The 18,485-nt window shown below is 32.5% G+C and overlaps 1 protein-coding gene across 1 annotated transcript; it reads right to left on the bottom strand.

Moving 5' to 3' along the window:
* Positions 1–1,944: 1,944 nt before the first annotated feature.
* On the bottom strand, positions 1,945–18,475 carry LOC134259732 (membrane-bound transcription factor site-1 protease-like). The gene is made up of 29 exons (XM_062742333.1): positions 18,400–18,475; positions 16,871–17,162; positions 16,385–16,536; positions 16,074–16,179; positions 12,549–12,658; positions 12,221–12,289; positions 11,961–12,009; positions 11,522–11,638; positions 11,296–11,405; positions 10,949–11,065; positions 10,562–10,629; positions 10,321–10,423; positions 10,015–10,091; positions 9,791–9,865; positions 9,376–9,540; positions 8,988–9,084; positions 8,736–8,783; positions 8,422–8,604; positions 8,085–8,161; positions 7,884–7,979; positions 7,706–7,785; positions 7,356–7,548; positions 6,978–7,058; positions 6,819–6,862; positions 5,254–5,331; positions 4,973–5,116; positions 4,463–4,582; positions 4,220–4,346; positions 1,945–3,305 (listed from the first exon to the last, which is right to left on the bottom strand). Exons 2-29 carry the CDS (start codon positions 17,046–17,048, stop codon positions 2,972–2,974), a joined length of 3,198 nt encoding a protein of 1,065 aa, XP_062598317.1. The 5' UTR covers positions 17,049–17,162; positions 18,400–18,475; the 3' UTR covers positions 1,945–2,971.
* Positions 18,476–18,485: the final 10 nt, after the last annotated feature.

Genomic DNA, 18,485 nt, shown 5'->3' with positions numbered 1-18,485 from the left:
ACACACTTTTTAAAATTGAATAAATTAAAACCTACACGCATGTTATCACACACACACACATGCATGCATATTTTTAAAAAAAACAAGCTGGATTCAATTTACTTCAAAAATTTTTGAAAGTGATTATGTCTGTGTTCTTCTTATAAAATTACTTCAAATTTTTATAACTGCAATTTCAAAATTTTCATTCTCTACATAAATGCAAATCTTAAAAAAATTTCCAGATGTTATAAATGACATTACTAGGTATTATTAATAACAAGAACACAAATCATTTATGAATTTTTATTAATGATAATCCAACAAAATTGAACTAAATATTACACGCTACATTTAAAAACATATAAAATGCTAAATATAACGTATATAAAAATGTATGTAATTAAATGATTTTATAAAGATTGACATAATATATAATGGTATTATAAATTATGTACAGGTTTAGCAATTTTACGTCTTTAAAAGTATTTTTTTTTTAACAAAATATTTTTTTTACTTACCTGGAAAATTGACATTTTAAAAAAAAAAATCCTTTGATGTATGTATATATAAAGCTACTTATTTTTTTACCAATTCCTTTAACATTATTTTTTATTTACATTTTTCTTATATAACATTTTCTTAGTATATGTTTTGGTGAACAGCTGATTTGTTATTTAAGAATTTTTTTTAATAATAAAAGTAATGTTCTGAGAGAAAAATAGGGGGTCCCCTTAGGCGTACAGCATTAAAAAGAACACTGTTAAAACTTCAGTTGATATGAACTTTTTTGTGTAAATTAAATATTTAGAATTATTTATTGTGAATTTAATATAATTTTGATATATATATATATATATATATGTTTCTTAACAGATGTACATGTATGTCAGTTACACGATGTTTCATGAGCCTGTCTCTCTCTCTCTCTCTCTCTCCGATATTGTTTTTACACACCTTGCAAAAAATATAAGTTATAAAAATATTAATTTCCTAAAAGATTTTAAAAACAAATATCATACCAAGAAATTTAATTAGATACATATTAATGGAGCATGCCTATTATGTATCAATTTGTATTTTTTTTCAACCTCTGTTTATTTTAAACATCCATATCTTTCCAAAAGAATAAACTTAATTTAAATTAAAAATGTAATTTGGAATTTATTTTTTTCACTCATTAAAATCATAAATCACATGCATTTGAATGTCTTTCTAGTTATATACAACATACATTAATATACCCATCCTCATGCTTTCAGCTTCAACTTTTAAGATAAAATATGCAAATTTTTCATCAATGTAAATTTCATAGAAACACCGTTAATTTAGCACAAAATGGTTTTTTTTTGTCACCAAATGTGTTTTGTGTAAGTAAACTATGTTATGACATACAATGAACAAAATCGAGACACTGATGACTAATTCCATTCATGCATATGCAAAATTTCAGAAGTTGAAAATCAATAAACATACTGCATGGCTCCAAAATATTCAATAAAGTCTCACTGGAGAAAATTGGCTGCATATAGACTAGGTTAAGTCATAAAAACTTATAACTGTACAAAAAATAATTGTAGATTTATCTCTACATTTTGTAACTCATTTGACCTTTAGTATTGATGCACTCAAAATGAAATTTTACTTTTGTTTTTTAAAAAAATAGGCTTATTCATATATGTTTCAGCATTTTATCAGTAATCTGTTTCGTTTTTTATTTTTGTAAAATAAGAAAAGATCACACAGCGCCTTATTATATGCTAGTATACAGATTAATACAAATCCAGAAAAACTATAAAAACAATTTTAAATAAATACATCTTTTTATTCACAAACACACACACACAGTTTGTCATATGACAGAGGCATTACACCATGCACATGTGTACATCAAAAATTTTTCAAAGGAAGTGACTTTCGTTTTAGCGCATGTGTATTAAACACAGTAAAAAATGCCTTCAAAATGTCCACCTTTTGAAAATGGGGAATAATGTATAAATTTCAGTGCACTGTATCATTGTACATGGAAATATGAAAGACTGAAAGTAGTATGAAAATGGTTGATGGCAAAATCACATTCCAGCAATTATTTATACAATGAAAGATTATAAAAAAAATTAAGCTGATATAAAAATGCACTATTTTCAAGAATACTAAATAATTGTAAATGGTATAAATTGTATGAAGATACATGTAATATAAAATGTTTGACTAGTTTATCTATTAATACCATATTTCAACAATTAATTATAGAAACAAACATTCTTGAATGACTCACTCATGTACATGTATGCTTTTTTCCACACACTCTTAGTCTAAAATGGAATGATACAAATACCATTACTGATTAGGTACCCACTCCCGCACACATGAACAAATACACACACAAGCACACACTCACTAAAACATAGTAATAGAGGTACAGATTTGAAACAAGATCAAAACAGTTCCATCAGTATCAAACATTTCAAAAAATATGACTGTATGTACTTGTAATCTATTGTAACAGTGAATTAAAAACTACATTAAGGTTTATATTAGAATCATTAAAAGAGGCATTAGCCATGCTTTTCTCAGAGGGTTCAAAACTTAATCCTTATGTACATGTATTTCTTTACAGTATAAAAGTGTCTATTCAATGTAATATTTACATCTAATTTATTTGTTTTTGTACAAACTTAAAGTTTTACATTGGTCATTATTATACATTCCTTTGAAATTGATTTTGATAGAAAATTGGTAAACATCAGTTTCACAACTTAAAGCCTCTATAACATACATAATTATTAAATAGACCATCTTTTTTCAAGACTTCAAAATGTTATAAACATGTATTATGTAACAATAAACAGAAAATTCTTTCCATTGTAGAGGTACTTAATATCTATTTTCTTTATTGTTTTAAAGATTTGAAGAGAAGGAATAATATATATCTGATATGAAGATTAATGGGATTCCTCTGAATATCTTTGGCATCTAGGAGTAACTTCTGTTAAACACTTGGTCCCTTTGTCCCATACAACATTGTTGGAAACTTTTTTAATCGGGGCTTTTTCCTCCGAGGCTTAGAGCGCCCCCTGTAGTACTGATTGAGCAGAAACAACAGTACGAGGCCAGTGCCTATAAAGGCCAGCACTGGGAACACACTGTTAGAGTCAATGTCTTGCATGGCCCCTCCTCCTCCCTGGATGTGAGGGGCTGCGCCATTGCCAAAGTTCTCCTTGGCCTCCAATGATTCAATTAAATCCTCCTCCACGTGTCTTCTCCCCAGGGGCACTGACTCGTCTAGTCCAATGGAGAGCAGCTTCTGCTGCTGGAAAAGATTCCTGCAAAAAAAAAAAACAAGTCACATGACCTTTTAAATGACTGACTTCCTTGAATTAATGAATTTCCTGTACCATCATGCTTAGAGTGATAACTGGTAAACCCCCTCCTCTCACCATGCTGTGATAGCTAGCACCTAATTTATGCAACACTGAACATCAGCTTCAAACATTTTTTGCAAATGGAGAAATTTATCATTAATCGGTTGAATGGGAATGGGTGATTTTTACAGACCGTAAAGTTACTTAAACTCAAGCATTTGAAAATTTAAGTACATGTGCTTTTATTTATACGTCAAGAATGCATTTTTTAAACTTAAGCCAAACAAATGAATTCTAATCACTTGTAGCTAGATCAATACTAATCTCTCAAAACTCTTTCTGTTCCTTACACCAAGTTGTTGATTTTAAAAACATTCATGAATTATATATGAAATCTTTGTACATATATTATTTAAAGAAAAGACTAAACAGTAAAAATATAAAATAATTTTAAACAATGAAATAAAGTTAACAGAAGACAAAATCATGCAAAGCAAATGTCTGTGTGAAAAGTTCATAAAAATAGACTGGGAATGTTTATCAATATAGAATTCAAAGAACAAATATTTACCTTATATTTCTTGTTCTGTTCATAATTTTCAGAATTTATACATGCTATTTTGTGAAGGGAGATATGTCTTGTTTGGGAATAATGGGGATTGCATAAATGTACATATACATGTAGGTAATAGAAATATTGCACATTAAATTCGCTCAACTCGATCATCATACTCACTCTCTGTGTGTCTGAAAAATTGTTTTGATGAAAGGGACAACAGATTAAAATACAAAACAAAAGGTCAAAAATAAAATAGGGGATACATGTAGGTGTACAATAATTAGAATTAAACAAAGTATTAACTTAAGTCACTTACGATGGAGCTGACTTATTTATTGGGTGACTTGCTGCATAGATGACTCTTGGACATGTTGGCAGAATCCTTGACCTTGCTGTACCAAGATGACCTTCAAGCACTTTTGAGTATCGATGTAAATGGTTTCCTACAAAAGCAAAAAAAAAAATTCACCTAATTATCTGACTTCAAATCCTTCAGCACAAAAAATGAAAAACATGTATGAATATTTTTCTATCAGTGATTGGCTGCGTCTGCCATTACCTTCCATTCTGTTTGGGAGGTCCATTGGAGGCAGGACGACCTTGTCCTGATTTGAGAACACCTGTACTAGGTTATTGTACGCTGTGTATTCTAGGATAGCACTCAGCATCCAGAAACAATCTGCAGAATAAAGTACATGTACTACACATTTAAAGTTTTAACCTTTAAAGCATTTTACAAGTATATTTAAAACACTGGCTTCAAATGAAGCCAAAAATCTTTCTGAAAATAATTCAGTATCTGAACAAACTAGGACTAAAGTTAAAGGTTTTACATCCAAATCTGCACACGGAGAATTAAAAAGTAGGTCTAAAGTTAAAGGTCTTACATCCAAATCTGCACACGGAGAATCAAAAAGTGTATGTACAACACCGGGGTATGTGAATAACATTTCAAAATTATTTTTAGTCTGTATCACAGAAAAATGTGGAGGTTAAAAAAACAATCTGTACAACCTTGAGAGAATTTATATTAAAAAAAGAACACCGAGAAGAAATACAAATATATTACCTTTCTGCATGTGGCTGTTATCCAGACAGTTGGAATCTCCATACAGAGCCACTCTTCCACCACTGGGCTGTGCTACTGTCTGATAAAGACCCAAAATAGGGACATTCTCCTTCATGACTGATGATCCTTTCAACACCTCATGACCTGCAGCAGACAGTTGTATATGTAATATGGCATTCTTCTAACATTCAAAATGTATAAACTAGATTTTCATGAAATTTGCAGTTGCTCTGAGAGAGTCAAGTTTTAATTCCATTTCAAGAAAAGGCTTTATCACAAACCTTGATCTTTGAGTGTTTGGGTAACTATGATGCCATCATCTGGAAATTTTGCGAGACTGGCTCCAGATGCATAATACACTGAAAAACAAGGCAGAAGTTCTGATTAAAGTTCTCATTACAAGATAATATACGAGGGCTGTTCAATAAATAATGTCCTCGGTGCACAGAAAGAGGTAAAAGACGATTTTCAATTATTTATTCTTCATGATTTTATTATTTAATCTCTTTAAAGTAAAATACATATCCGTAGCATGTTTTATCCAATTTTTGATTGTTTGTAGAACTCATATTTAGGTATGTCCCTCAGTATACTGGAAAATGGCAGATCCAATGATTTCCCGGACTTGTTTCTTCCTTCTGAAAGATGTTTTTTCCAAGTTTGGAAATTGAAACAAGTCAAGAGGTCAAAGATCTTGCAAAAATTGTTACTGTGAAGAAACATTAACTTTCTGTTTATCCCGAAAACCCCTTTACTCTTCAGGGCTTGCGGGTTTGGACGCTGTCTTAAAGAAATTCAATGTAGTGGATTCCTGATTCTGGGTCCTTCCTCTAATAAACCTTTTGATTTTTTGGCCAAAAAAGTGCTTTCTAGACTCCTCCAGAAATTAAACTGTCTCTCCGAATACGATTTTGAACAACATTACCACTAATGTTTAAGAAAATTACATATAAATCTGTATTTGTGCTCTTGCATACCTGTGCACTTTTCAGACATTCGCTGTTTTTATCAAGTACATCTTATGGTAAATTTTATTTTCAGGGTTTTAAGTGATAAATTCATGTTTCAATATCTGTTTGAAAATAAAATAAACGTGGATAACTACAATTACTGATATTCTAAAATAATTGTTAAGACTTTCGTACACGCTGTCATGTTCACTCATTTTTCAAAATATAGGGACCTTTGAGTATCAAGCTTTTTTACCGCCAACCGTCTCTTAAATACAGCGTAAAATACCCCCGATGTGATGTCTATCAAATTTACTATGTGTCTTAAAGTCAATCATACAGCATCAAATATTATATGTTGAAATTTAGCGAACAGTACATGAGTTGTTACAAATTTTGTTGGCAATGAGGGTACCCATTTTTGATGCCCATTATATAATTTTTTATCATTGAAATCCAACTGCTCTTTTGTCTATAAAACAGGCATTGGTTGCTCTAAATGTCACATATTTCAGTTAATATTTCTTTGGGATTTTTACAAGTTTTACGGCAGCTTTAATGAAGCTTTTATTTTCACTCTTGTTTACTGATTCTTTACCATTCATTTATAATGCAGTGTCTCGAAAAGCCCTTGTTTTCCAGCTTCTCATGATGAAACTATGTGATGAAAAGTGGTCACATAAACTGTTATAAATTCACGAAAGATTCAATAATGAGAGAAAGTCAATTTTAATGTCATACGATATCTGTAATGTATGTCATATAGTTCAGGACATTATTTATTGAACAGCCCTCGTACAGTCATGCGATGGACATCTAAGCAAATGACATCATAAATAAAATGTCAAGTGTAAGCATATGAATCAGTTACTGGGAAAAAATTACTCTAGACTCACTTTCATGGTCACCCAGGGTAAAATCTCCCTCATACACTCTGTCACTGAAACAAAGGGCATGCACATTAATCAAACACATTTTACTAGACAAAGAATTCAGGCTAAAATTGTTTTCAGTATTCGTTTCTTGTAGGCATTATTGGAAAATCTGGTGCCCACCTGAATGCCATGCCCAGTGGTGCTAACAGATCATTTGTGGCCGGGATGTTGACTCCCCCCGTGTCTGGCATCCACCACTGTCTGCAGTGAAAAATTGACAATTCATGGTAAACAACATTGATGAAAATGCATTTGCACACAAGTACAAGGTATCTTTACAGAAAATTCCCTTGACGGATGTAATTAATGTCACATATGGTGAACAGGTTTTTGGAATAGGAAAAATATTTCTTTCTGTATGAGTTATAAAAGCCAAATATAGCGGTATTTTAAAATTCAATACAAAAAAAACCCACAAAAAACAAAATGAAAAGACATGCTGCATTATAAAATGACTCTATATATGTTCCACTATTATCATTATTTATTCCAACTCACCTTGTATTTTCATCATAGAACTTGACTTTCTTCATGACAGTCACATTGTACCAGTCAGCGAAGATGACAACTGACAACCCATTATCTATGTCTCTCTTTAGCTTGGTCACCTCCTCTGGGAAATACTCCTCCTCAGCATCCACAATCAGGAGGGTCCCATACTGACTGGCATCAAAGCAGGTCAAAGGGGCACCTGAGGTAAAGAGGTCAAAGTGCATTTTACTGTGCATGTCTATAACTCCCTTCTCTAAAGTTCTTAAGATGTTACGTATGAAAATTTTAAAAATTCAAAAAATCATTTTTTTTAGATTTCATTTTTTATTATAATAAACAAAAAAGTTTGAACGTACCCAAGACTTCAACAAAATATCCAGATGATCTAATATGGTGGTACATATCTTTAAAATTTGTGTGGATATGGTCTCCATTCCTAAAGAAACATCAAGTCTTGTTACTGTATCTCTGAAGAACACAAACTTGTATGACAAAATAGGTGACTTATTCATGTTTCAATAGTCTGAACCTTACCAGTCTAATGGATCGTTTTTCATCCTCAGGTTGTCTCGGGGGAAGTAACCAGGTGGATATCGTAGATTGTGGTACTGATCCCACAAAACCCTCTTGCTACAGTAAACAAAGAAAAGATCCATAAAAATTTGCCATTAGGAAAATAATGATTTGCATTTTACAAAAATCTTCAAAATCTGATTTTTTTTGAAATAAAGTTACCTTCGAGGTGGTGTTGAAATGATGTGGACTTTGATGGGTAGCTTCAGAGATGTCTGCCTTGGTGTTTTTTCTTCACCCTGAACCATGGATCAACAAATTACATATGCAAATATCTAATATTTATTCAATGGTTTACACTTTTAGATTTTTTTTACAAGCATACTCACAGCATAAAACAACTAGCTTGAAAGTCAACATATCAGGATTTTCATGAATTTTGGTTATTGCTCTATATAATCTTTAATAAATAAGAAAGCAGCCTTGGATAATTACACGTAAAAGTTTTGGCAAATAAAATGTGATTTACAATATTGAATATTGAATATTCAAAACCCACCTCTGGGGGTGATTCCACAGTCAGAGTGACCTGCCCTTGAGCTATGCCCTCATAGTTTGCTCCTGATTTGGCGACAGAAATGAAGACAGCCAAGTACCCTGACCAAGGCCACAGAGTTTTAGAGTATGAAAATGCCACGTCTATGTAGTTTCCATGATGTGGGATGTAGGGTTCCCAACGAGGCTACAGAATCAAAGCAAGAAATTCTTTTAAAATATTTCTTTTAAATTTCAAAATGTTGAACTTGAGAGAAGTAACAAATGCTGCACACTAATTTACTTTATATCTTAAACATCTAATATCTTAAATCTTACCTTGTCAACTAATTTTCCTGATACTCCCATTCCATTTAAAATTGTTACCTACAAACATAATTACAACATGTACATACAAATTAAAGTATGGCTTTTACCCTGATCCAACCCCAACCCTGAACTCTGAAAAATTACAAGTATGATATTTTATTTTTATAAACACAATGTTTTAATTTTTTAAGAATTACAATTAAATCATTCACAAAAATAGGTTAATACTTAGCTGTTAGACTGATTTGATATGTGACTTACATTGACAACTACAGGCATGGCCCCATAGAAGATAGGCTGGGAACAGTAAGGCCACATGTAGGGGCATTCCGTCAGATCAATATAGCTGGGACTCAAACTACAACACATACAGTATATAAATCTTCATTTTATTCCAAAAAATGCAATTTATAACTCTTGATCTCAAAACTTTGCAAAAAGAAAAATGTTTTCCCTTCATTCACTATATGCATTATATGTTTACATTTCATAATATCTTATCAACAAAGAATGTGTAGCAAACAAAAATATGTTTATCCATGTCAGAAGTAGATGTACTGTACAAAATACATCAATTCTCTTTTTGAGTCCAGTTTAATTAAAATCCACATTTTCTCACTGCTTGAATGCTTATTTCTTTTCACCCTACCTGGCCTGTGGTTTGTAGGTCCTAAGGGTTTGATAAGCTCGGATGAGGTCGAGCTTGCCGTGACCTTGCTCAAACATGTTGACCTCTGGTAACCTCCGGGCGGAGGCCATCAGGGCCTGCTTCATACTGGCCGGGTTAATAATGTGGGCGCGGTCCAACACAGCACTGAAATACATGTGTCTAACATTGTATACACTGAATTAACAGACTAGCTTCATAAAATTCAGGCAAAAATATTTTCTATTAAATTTATGATCCTCCATATCAAATTATAAAGATTTACACTAGTCTAATAAATGCATTGATTTGAATAAAATCCTTAGTATTCGACTTCTATTCACTGATTGTGATGCAAAATTAAAATGCATGTTATTGATGTTTTACAGCAAAATTGTTTAAATAACTTTTTCCTGACCTGTACAGAAGAGTAACTGCCCCGGCTACTACAGGGGAGGCAACACTGGTTCCTGACAGAGACCTACATCCACCCCTAAAAACAACCAAAATAATCAACATAAAAAAACTAACGGATATGTGAATTTCAATGCATATATCATATAAATTTTATATAAATAGATATAAATCATTTCCTTATTTTAATTACTACTACTCACTTACAAAATAATTTAAAACCCTTACTTGAGGGCTGAGCCCCGAACAGCTGATCCATAAGTGACAATGTCTGGCTTTAGTCTTCCATAACCATGAGGAAGTTCCTGTAAAGAGGATCCAATGAATTTCTAATTTTACAAGTTTAATTTTCAAAAAATATGAAATTAAACATTTCATTTTAGATTTCTATAGGGATGCAAACAATTTGTATTAAAAACATTTCCTACTTATAGTAAAAGTTCATTATGTGCATGCATCTTAAATCCAGTCTAATCTAGACAGACAAATAAATTCATCAACATGAAGATTGGAGAGACAAATGAGCAGATTTACCCATGTGGTCATCCCTCTGGAGGAGAACCTAGCTATCTGGTTGTCAAAGTTGATCCCTCCCACTCCAATAACATCCATCTGGTCAGCTGGGTTGTTCAGTGTGCTGCAAAAGATCACCCCAAAAATATAATACATTGCATTATTACAGTTCATGTTACTGTCTAGTGCTTCTACTCGTAAATTTTAACATATTTTAAAATCCAAAACAACTGATAGTTTAGTATATGGTTTTAAAACTTACCCATACAGAGGTCCATCATTTCCAATGGCAGAGATCATGATCACTTTGTTGGCTGTCAGTTCCCAAACCTGAAATCAGAATGTCATGATTTGAATACTGTACCATGTAAGGTATGCACATTTCATATGATTATACCCCCCCCCCTCAAATGTCAAATTCTTTGGACTAATTAACCAAGGCATAAAAAGCATTTGAGAAACAGGGGGGGGGGGTTAACTACATGCAAATCTAAGCTCTTGAGCTTCCCTCAGAGGTCCCCAGCTTGAAATTCTGATTTAACTTCAGGGGACCTCAAACTTTCCACAATACAAAAGCAGTCATAAAATCTTGTTCAGATTTGAATCTTCTTATCTACAGGTATATGCACCACTGTTTACCTGTACTTACCTTGTCAACAAAGGGGTGATCCATGAAATCCGGTCCTCCAATGCTGAGATTTAGTACATTGATTTTCTTCAGGATAGCATAATTAAAGGCATCCAAGAACCATGATGTGTATGATACCTGTACATAAAACACTGGTATAATTTCCCTAATTCACTGTATTGAAATGCAAGCATGTATTGTCCTGTCTTAGTCTGTACTTGAAACATATATATTAAGTAAAACCTAATTGTTTGTGAACACTCCGAACACAAAAAACATACAAACCTATTAAACAAAGTCATACATACACAATCAGGATTGTTTGTGAGCAGTAGTCTGAACAAAACAAATAAACAAACCAAACAAACCTGATTGTTTGTGAACACTCTGTAGACATGAATGTCAGCATCAGGAGCGAACCCCAGGCAGTCCTTAAAACTGGCAATGACTCCAGCCACAAAGGTACCGTGACCCAGACCTACAAAGACAAGCAGCCATTCAGTCAAACCAACCAATTGTTACCATATACCATTCATATAAAAGAGAATTAATTTTCTAACAGATAAATTTCTGCGATGTATATTATGGGATTACCATCGTCCAGTGTCTTTTCATTGGTCCAGTTGGTCCTATCCTTGATCCTGCCCTTTTTGAAGTGTGGATGGTCCTCTGACAGACCAGTGTCAAATATGGCTACTTTCACACCAGTCCCTGTAAAGAGTACATGTATGCTGTATGTTGCATATATTGTACATGTATGGACTGTTAAACATAATCTTTTACATGTAGAACTTTGCACTGATTGTTGTACATAACCCTCCACATGACACGTAGAACTAAGTAAGAAAGCATACAAATATCTTTTATTCTATGACATAATGCCTGTAGAACAAATTAAATAAGCTAAGTGAAATACAAATCATCCTTATCATGGTGAAAGCTTACTAACATACTAATTAAAGCAGTGTGTTATTTTACATGAAATATGAATCAGTAGTACTCTGTAGGAAAATCAATATAAATTAATTTGTACCTGTAAATCCCATATTCCACAGAATTTCTGCCTGTAAAGCACTCACAATCTGAAAAAATAACAATCTGATTAAAATCAGATTCTTTGATCCGCTCCCATAGATTGCTACACAAGCGATCTATGGGAGCGTATCAAAGGATCTGATTTTAATCAGATTGAAAAAATAATAACATGTGTAGTGACATTTACATTGACTTTTCTGAAATAAAATTTGTGAGTTAAATTGAATGAATTCACTCCAAAGTGGTGTAATTTTTCACCTGTTTAGGTACAGCCCTTAGAAGTCGCCTTCCTTTAAATCTTGCAGGAGAATGCCAATATGTTGCACCCTAATTAAAATAAAATAATAAATACCTCCTAATTATCATTAAATTGCTTGAAAAGTTTTTCATGGTTGTAAATAAAGACGTATAATCTAATTTTGAGAGTTTTTTGAGACATAATGCATATGTTTTTTCTATCATAGATTAGATATACGTTAACAGTAACTGATACATATTCTTTAAGTATTATGACTCTACATTTACAAAACTGTTGTTCAAGTCTGTTAAAAAAGTTCACAAACTAGAAGTATTAGATCTAACTGACCAGGGAGAGACTTTTGCGGTTGTGTGACCTTGAGGAGTGGAAGGTCTGAGGACACATATTGGAGGTCGTTTCATTACATTCCTTGTCTAGGACTTCCTGCTGTTCCACATCTACAAATCAAATCAAAGTAACACATCGTTATTAGGAAAACCTTTGATTAGTATCTACAATACTTGTCAATAACAATTGTGTATTTTCCCCTCATTGTTACATAATAATACTTACTGCTCATTCCAAACTTTTTTCTTATATCAGTTTTTGTTGACGCACTATCTATGTTTAAATAGTCATACAAGCAAAACAATAAGGTGGTGCTTGACTTAATATCAAACTTAGAGGAAAATCAAAGTACTGAAAGTACTGGAAAGCGCTAAGCATGGGCTGAATTTGAAATTCATCAGAATTTAAATTCCTTATTTCATTGGAATAAGTACATGTAATATTTTGACGGGGAAGCTGGGGGGGGGGGGGGGGGGGGGGGGGGGGGGGAACTCAGTTGTTTAATTGAAATAATCCCAGCTCTTGATTGCCTTGACTGTTACATTAAATAACATTGAATGTAAGTTGTATTACTATAACAAAGTCTTTAAATATGCAAAAAAAAAAACAAAAAAAAAATAATAATAATAACAAAGATAATCTAATTTACTATCTCTGTGCATTTTTTTAAAGCAAGTGAGTTACTTTTATAACCCTCTTTGTTTTCCGCACCATAGTTACAAGTCCGGAGAACAAGATTACTTGTGTTGCATTGTGGGTCCAGGTTTCTGCGATAAAATCAAATTTATATCAATTTTAAAGTCTGATTTTTTTTTTTGACTCATCTCATTTCAGATTATGTATATAGCTCTACATTAGCTGGAAAGCTTCTTTTTGGGGGGGGGGGGACAAATTTTAAATGCTTAAGATGTTGCTGATATCCTTATCATGAACGTAAAGTGGAGAACATAAAACCTTCTAGTGAAATTTTGAACAATAAATCATTCTGCTCTCAAATTCAAAATTGACAGTCGGCGACCGTGCCTTTCTTTGTTATTATCAGCCGCATAGGTGACCGACCTATTGGCAGTTGTGTTTGAAACTGCACAGGGAGAAATGAGATATTATTTGTATATTATTAGGTATTATTAGGATTATGAATAAAAGTTTTAAAAATGGTTTAATATTTTGTTTGAACTGTTTTTAGTTATTTTAATTTTTTTCCTCTTCATAGATATTTATAATCTTATATTTTAATGGTTTTACAAAAAAAAAAAATTCTAGCATGGGAACAAGTACATGTAATATATACATGCAATCAATAAAAGTTACTGGGTATACTTGAATAAAAATTAAACTTTGTATGGAATATTGTACAGTTGAATAACAAAACAATATTTTTTTTCAATATTTCACATTATTTGTGATACCAATCCCTCATCGTGCAGCATGTTGCTATCAACATGTAACAAAAAAAATCCCCGAAGACTTTACTTCTTTTTTCATTACATTGCTGTAATATCAATTTTGGGATTTAATTTAAGGATATCGCATTTGTCTTTTTGTCATTTTGATGAAAAACCATTCTTATCATTCATCTCTGACTCTCACGCACATGAATTAAAATTTATTTGCACCGAAAATTAAAAACGTTTGACCATTCTTTTTCTCAAGTAATATTTGAAGCTGATTTGTAAATTTTTGTTTTTAAAATAAAAATGTTAATTTAAATACGCATCTACTTAGAAATAAAAATATATATCATATTTTCCTTTGACTCATTTCGGCGGAAATACTTTAAAATGCTTCTTATTTTCCACTATCATCATGATCATGTAAAACATGCTGACAAGAATGAAATAGCCACAACAACCAAGCGTTCAGTCTAAAGGAATTTTTTGCATCAAAATATTTTGTTACAAATAAAGACTACAAATTAATTAAGTATAGACAATCTATATAAATGCGTTTAAGTTTAAAATTTGTGCTACTAATGGATAATGAGATGCTGTGAAATCATTATCATTGATAGCAATGAGATGCTGTGAAATCATTATCATTGATAGCCCTCTGCATGATGCAAGTGTGATAATAAAAAGACTCGTTTGTATTTACATTGTTTGAAATAAAGGCCCAGAAGATGGCGTGAAAAATTAGGAAATGAATATACAAAATGAAGATTCAAACGATATATAGAACCTAGTTAAATACTTTTTAAAATGGAATTGTACATGTATTACTAATAGATTCCAATTTGAGTTTTAAATTCTTATTGAAATTTTAGTGAGACTTTTAAATACTCGTGCGCATTAAGTCTTTTTAAGGTACTTGTTTTAACTTTTTCGAATTACACTGCAGAAATAAGATTTGTGACATAATTGTTGTTTGCCAGTACTTATTAATATGCACCATATTGTTTAGAGATAAGACTTGCCATTATATATCCACAAACACAGGATTTCCGTACACACGAAAGTTAATATCGACTCTACTAATTAACACCTATTATGATAACCTTCAATCAAGTAGCCGACAGAGGGTCGGGGATTTCCAGTTGTATATTTTTAGACGACTTGGTAGTGTTACATAACTTCCTCAGTGAATTTCGTAAGCTTAACGCTGTATCACTCCACGAAATTGAGTTCGTTATTTTAAAATCGAACATAATATACAACATTTATTTTAAACAAGAATAGACATGGGTTACCCCATATTTAAAGATATTTGACTTTTAGATTTTACATGTTTAACAGTGTTTAATGATTTAAAGAAAAAACTGCAATGTCTGGTTATGGAACTGGTGTAAATTTTGTGAGTCCGTAGCATTACGGTCACCCAGTCTCCTACAAACAGAACTCATACATGTGTCCACAAGATCAGTTTGCCTTGGTCTATACACACGTGCGATGGAGAACTTTGTCAAACGCATCAAGCGAGCTCGGAGAAACACGTTTTGTTTTGCCGAGAAGTTACTATGGCAGACAAAACTTTTTTCTTAATTAGATCATATGAATACTAATTCTGATTAATAAAAATTAAACAATCCCGGTTTTCAGTTTAGAAATCTCCAACATTATTACCAGGGGTATCTTTTTTTGTAAGAGTAAATTGTATGATAATTTACGGACAATAAACTTGAACTTAATACAATTGTTGATATAATATTATATCAATTCATCGGTGAAAAGAATTATCAATCGAAGAATGACCTAGATATTTTCTGTTAACATACATGTTAAAAAAAACATAGGCTGGGTAGCGAGCGTTGATAAAAGATAAACACGATCGACAGGGGGCGCTGATAAAAAGACCATGGAAATTTTCGATGCCTACCTAAGAAGCGCTTTGCGCATGCGCTTAGCGCTTAAAAATGCAATCCCAATCTGTACTTATAATGATAACTTTAATACTAAGGATGAATTTATTCTAGCAAGAATACACTAAAATAAAAAAAAAATCACTCTAACAAGAATAGACATACATTTATGAAGTAGGTAACGACTCTCCTATTTATACATGTTTACTGGTACAGAAGTACTAAATTACCTTTGACAAACTTGAGTGACCTAGATAACTTCTTATGAGGGGTTATTCTTTTGATGATGGGGTGACTCTCTAATGCTTCAATGCCCTCAAGTCTGCCATCATTCAGCTGTTCAAACAAAAAATTATACATGTACATGTATCATCTTACAACCACACAAAGGCATTTTCATGTATATTTCACCCTTACACATGTACCATTATGTCAATGTTTCTTTTCTTTAAAAATTTCTTTTTTTTCAAATACTCATTTACATCTACATATTCTCTTGATAAAAGTGTGTTCATGGGTAAAAGATTTAAATAATGTATACCTTTACAACATCAAAGTCACTTGGATAGTCAAAGGCCAGATTTTCTCTGGGAATAATCTTCCAAGACAAGACTCCTGAGTCATGCAGAGCCGAGGTGAGGAATCGCTTCCGGGCTTGGGGTTTGTAATATCCATTAAATGAGACAATATATTCTGAAAAATCATTCATCAAATCAAATGTCAAATGTATATTTGATATTCTGATATTTTAGAGTATTTTTCTAGATTTCTTATAAAATGTACTACATGTGTAATTCATTGTCGGAATCCCACTGCCAATCTCACATACACTTATCAATAAGCCATATTGGCCATGGGTTTCCAACAATGGTACGGATTTAAATTTTCAGAAAATGTTTATAACACAGGTCTGAAATGTAATATCAATGCAACAGAATTAAGACATAACTTTATTGCATCTATACTTCAAAAGTAAATTTTTTATAACATCATGAACATGTACTGCTGGTATAAAACAAATACTTACCATGATCGATGATTGTACTAGAGTAATCCACCTGGACTTTCTGTACTTGAGACTTATTACAACCAGTGTCTACATACACCAAGGTACTCTCTCCTGATGCCTCACATAAGTATAATATCAGTAATGTCAGCAGCATCACTGTGTGTCTATAGAAACGTCCATTTAACCACGGAAACATGGCTTAAATATAAAAAATTTCACATTCTGCATTCATGGCCATTTCACTTTTGATTCTGTCATCCTGTTATTTTATTTTCTAATTCAGGAGTAAGAATTTTACAATTCTCCAAATCTGGAAAACAAAAATATGTTTATAACAATATAGTGTTGGTATATGCTTTGTTCGACTAATATATGTTCAAAATTTACTTAACCAGGTCTCTACATAAAAATATACTTTGTATAAGAGTCTTTCAATTTGCCATTAGATTTCTACACTACTTGTCTGACATTCCATTTTGACTTTACTTTGAGGTCTCATTAACATGATTATTAAGTTAATATAATGTTGACAGAATTGAGGGTTAACAAAACCTTTTTTCGGGTAGGAAACAGCAAAGAAATGTGTCACTGTGAGTAAGATTTATTGCATTGTAAAAATAGGACTGGGGATATGTTTAAGTATGACACTGAACACAAACTGATGGCAGAGAATTCATAGCATCACAGAATTTTAACATGCAGAAATAAACCTTTTTACTATAGGAATCAATTTATGTTTGCATCTTTAAAGTGATTCATTATCAGCTCTTAAATTATCAAGTATTACTGAATTGATCAAAATTCTGAACTGGTTAAATATCACATTGTTAGAAATGTTAATGTTAGAGTTGAAAAAAATCTATTATTTTGTGGCAGTTACTGACTGAGTCAGCCGGGTTCGATCGCCAGTGGTCAGATAGCTTGATCTGACAGTAGAGCACCTGACCAGAGATTCCGGGGGCCCATATTCAAATATTGGTTTGGTCTGCTGCATTTTTCTCCTCTTTCGGTACCATGGTGCCATGCCATGCCCTGGAACTGACAGGTGAGAGGCCTCACAGGGATGAGCCTGGGTTGGGGTCTTTGAGGTCAAAGACCTTTAAGGAGGGAGGAAAATGGCGGTCAGCCAGGTTTCGATCACCAGTGGCCAGATAGCTCAGTTGATAGAGCACCTGACCAGAGATTCAGGGAGCCCAGGTTCGAATCCTGGTCTGATCTGATACAAATTTGGTCGTGTACATGCATGGAGTAGATACCTAAACTATCTTCTACTTAATTTTTTTAAAGCGCAATGGCACAAAGAACTTTCAGATAGCTTTTTGAATCAATTTTGCATTCTTTTTAAAACATTTCAAAATATCATAAACAAGCTATGTAGCTTTATTAGGAGCTAGGCCTACTCTGTACTCAAGGATCTAGGGAGGGATGGATATCAACACAACAAAATGGAGTATTTATTTGTAAAGTAACAGCCGAAAGAGCATATTTAAACAAAATGGATAGAAAATTGGGAATAATTAATCAATAATTTGATATCTTAAACTTACAGTATCCAACATAATAGATGATTTCTTTTATCTCGGAAGAGATTGCACCTTTCACACTTCACATTGTGGATAATATCTATCAAACG

The sequence above is a fragment of the Saccostrea cucullata genome, unplaced genomic scaffold (assembly GCF_032062105.1).
Source record: "Saccostrea cucullata isolate Sc308-1 unplaced genomic scaffold, CSIRO_AGI_Scuc_v1 ctg4634, whole genome shotgun sequence".
In the NCBI taxonomy this organism is placed as follows: Eukaryota; Metazoa; Mollusca; class Bivalvia; order Ostreida; family Ostreidae; genus Saccostrea; species Saccostrea cuccullata.
The sequence above is the reverse complement of the archived record's forward strand: the minus strand, read 5'-3'. Positions and strand labels throughout refer to the sequence as shown.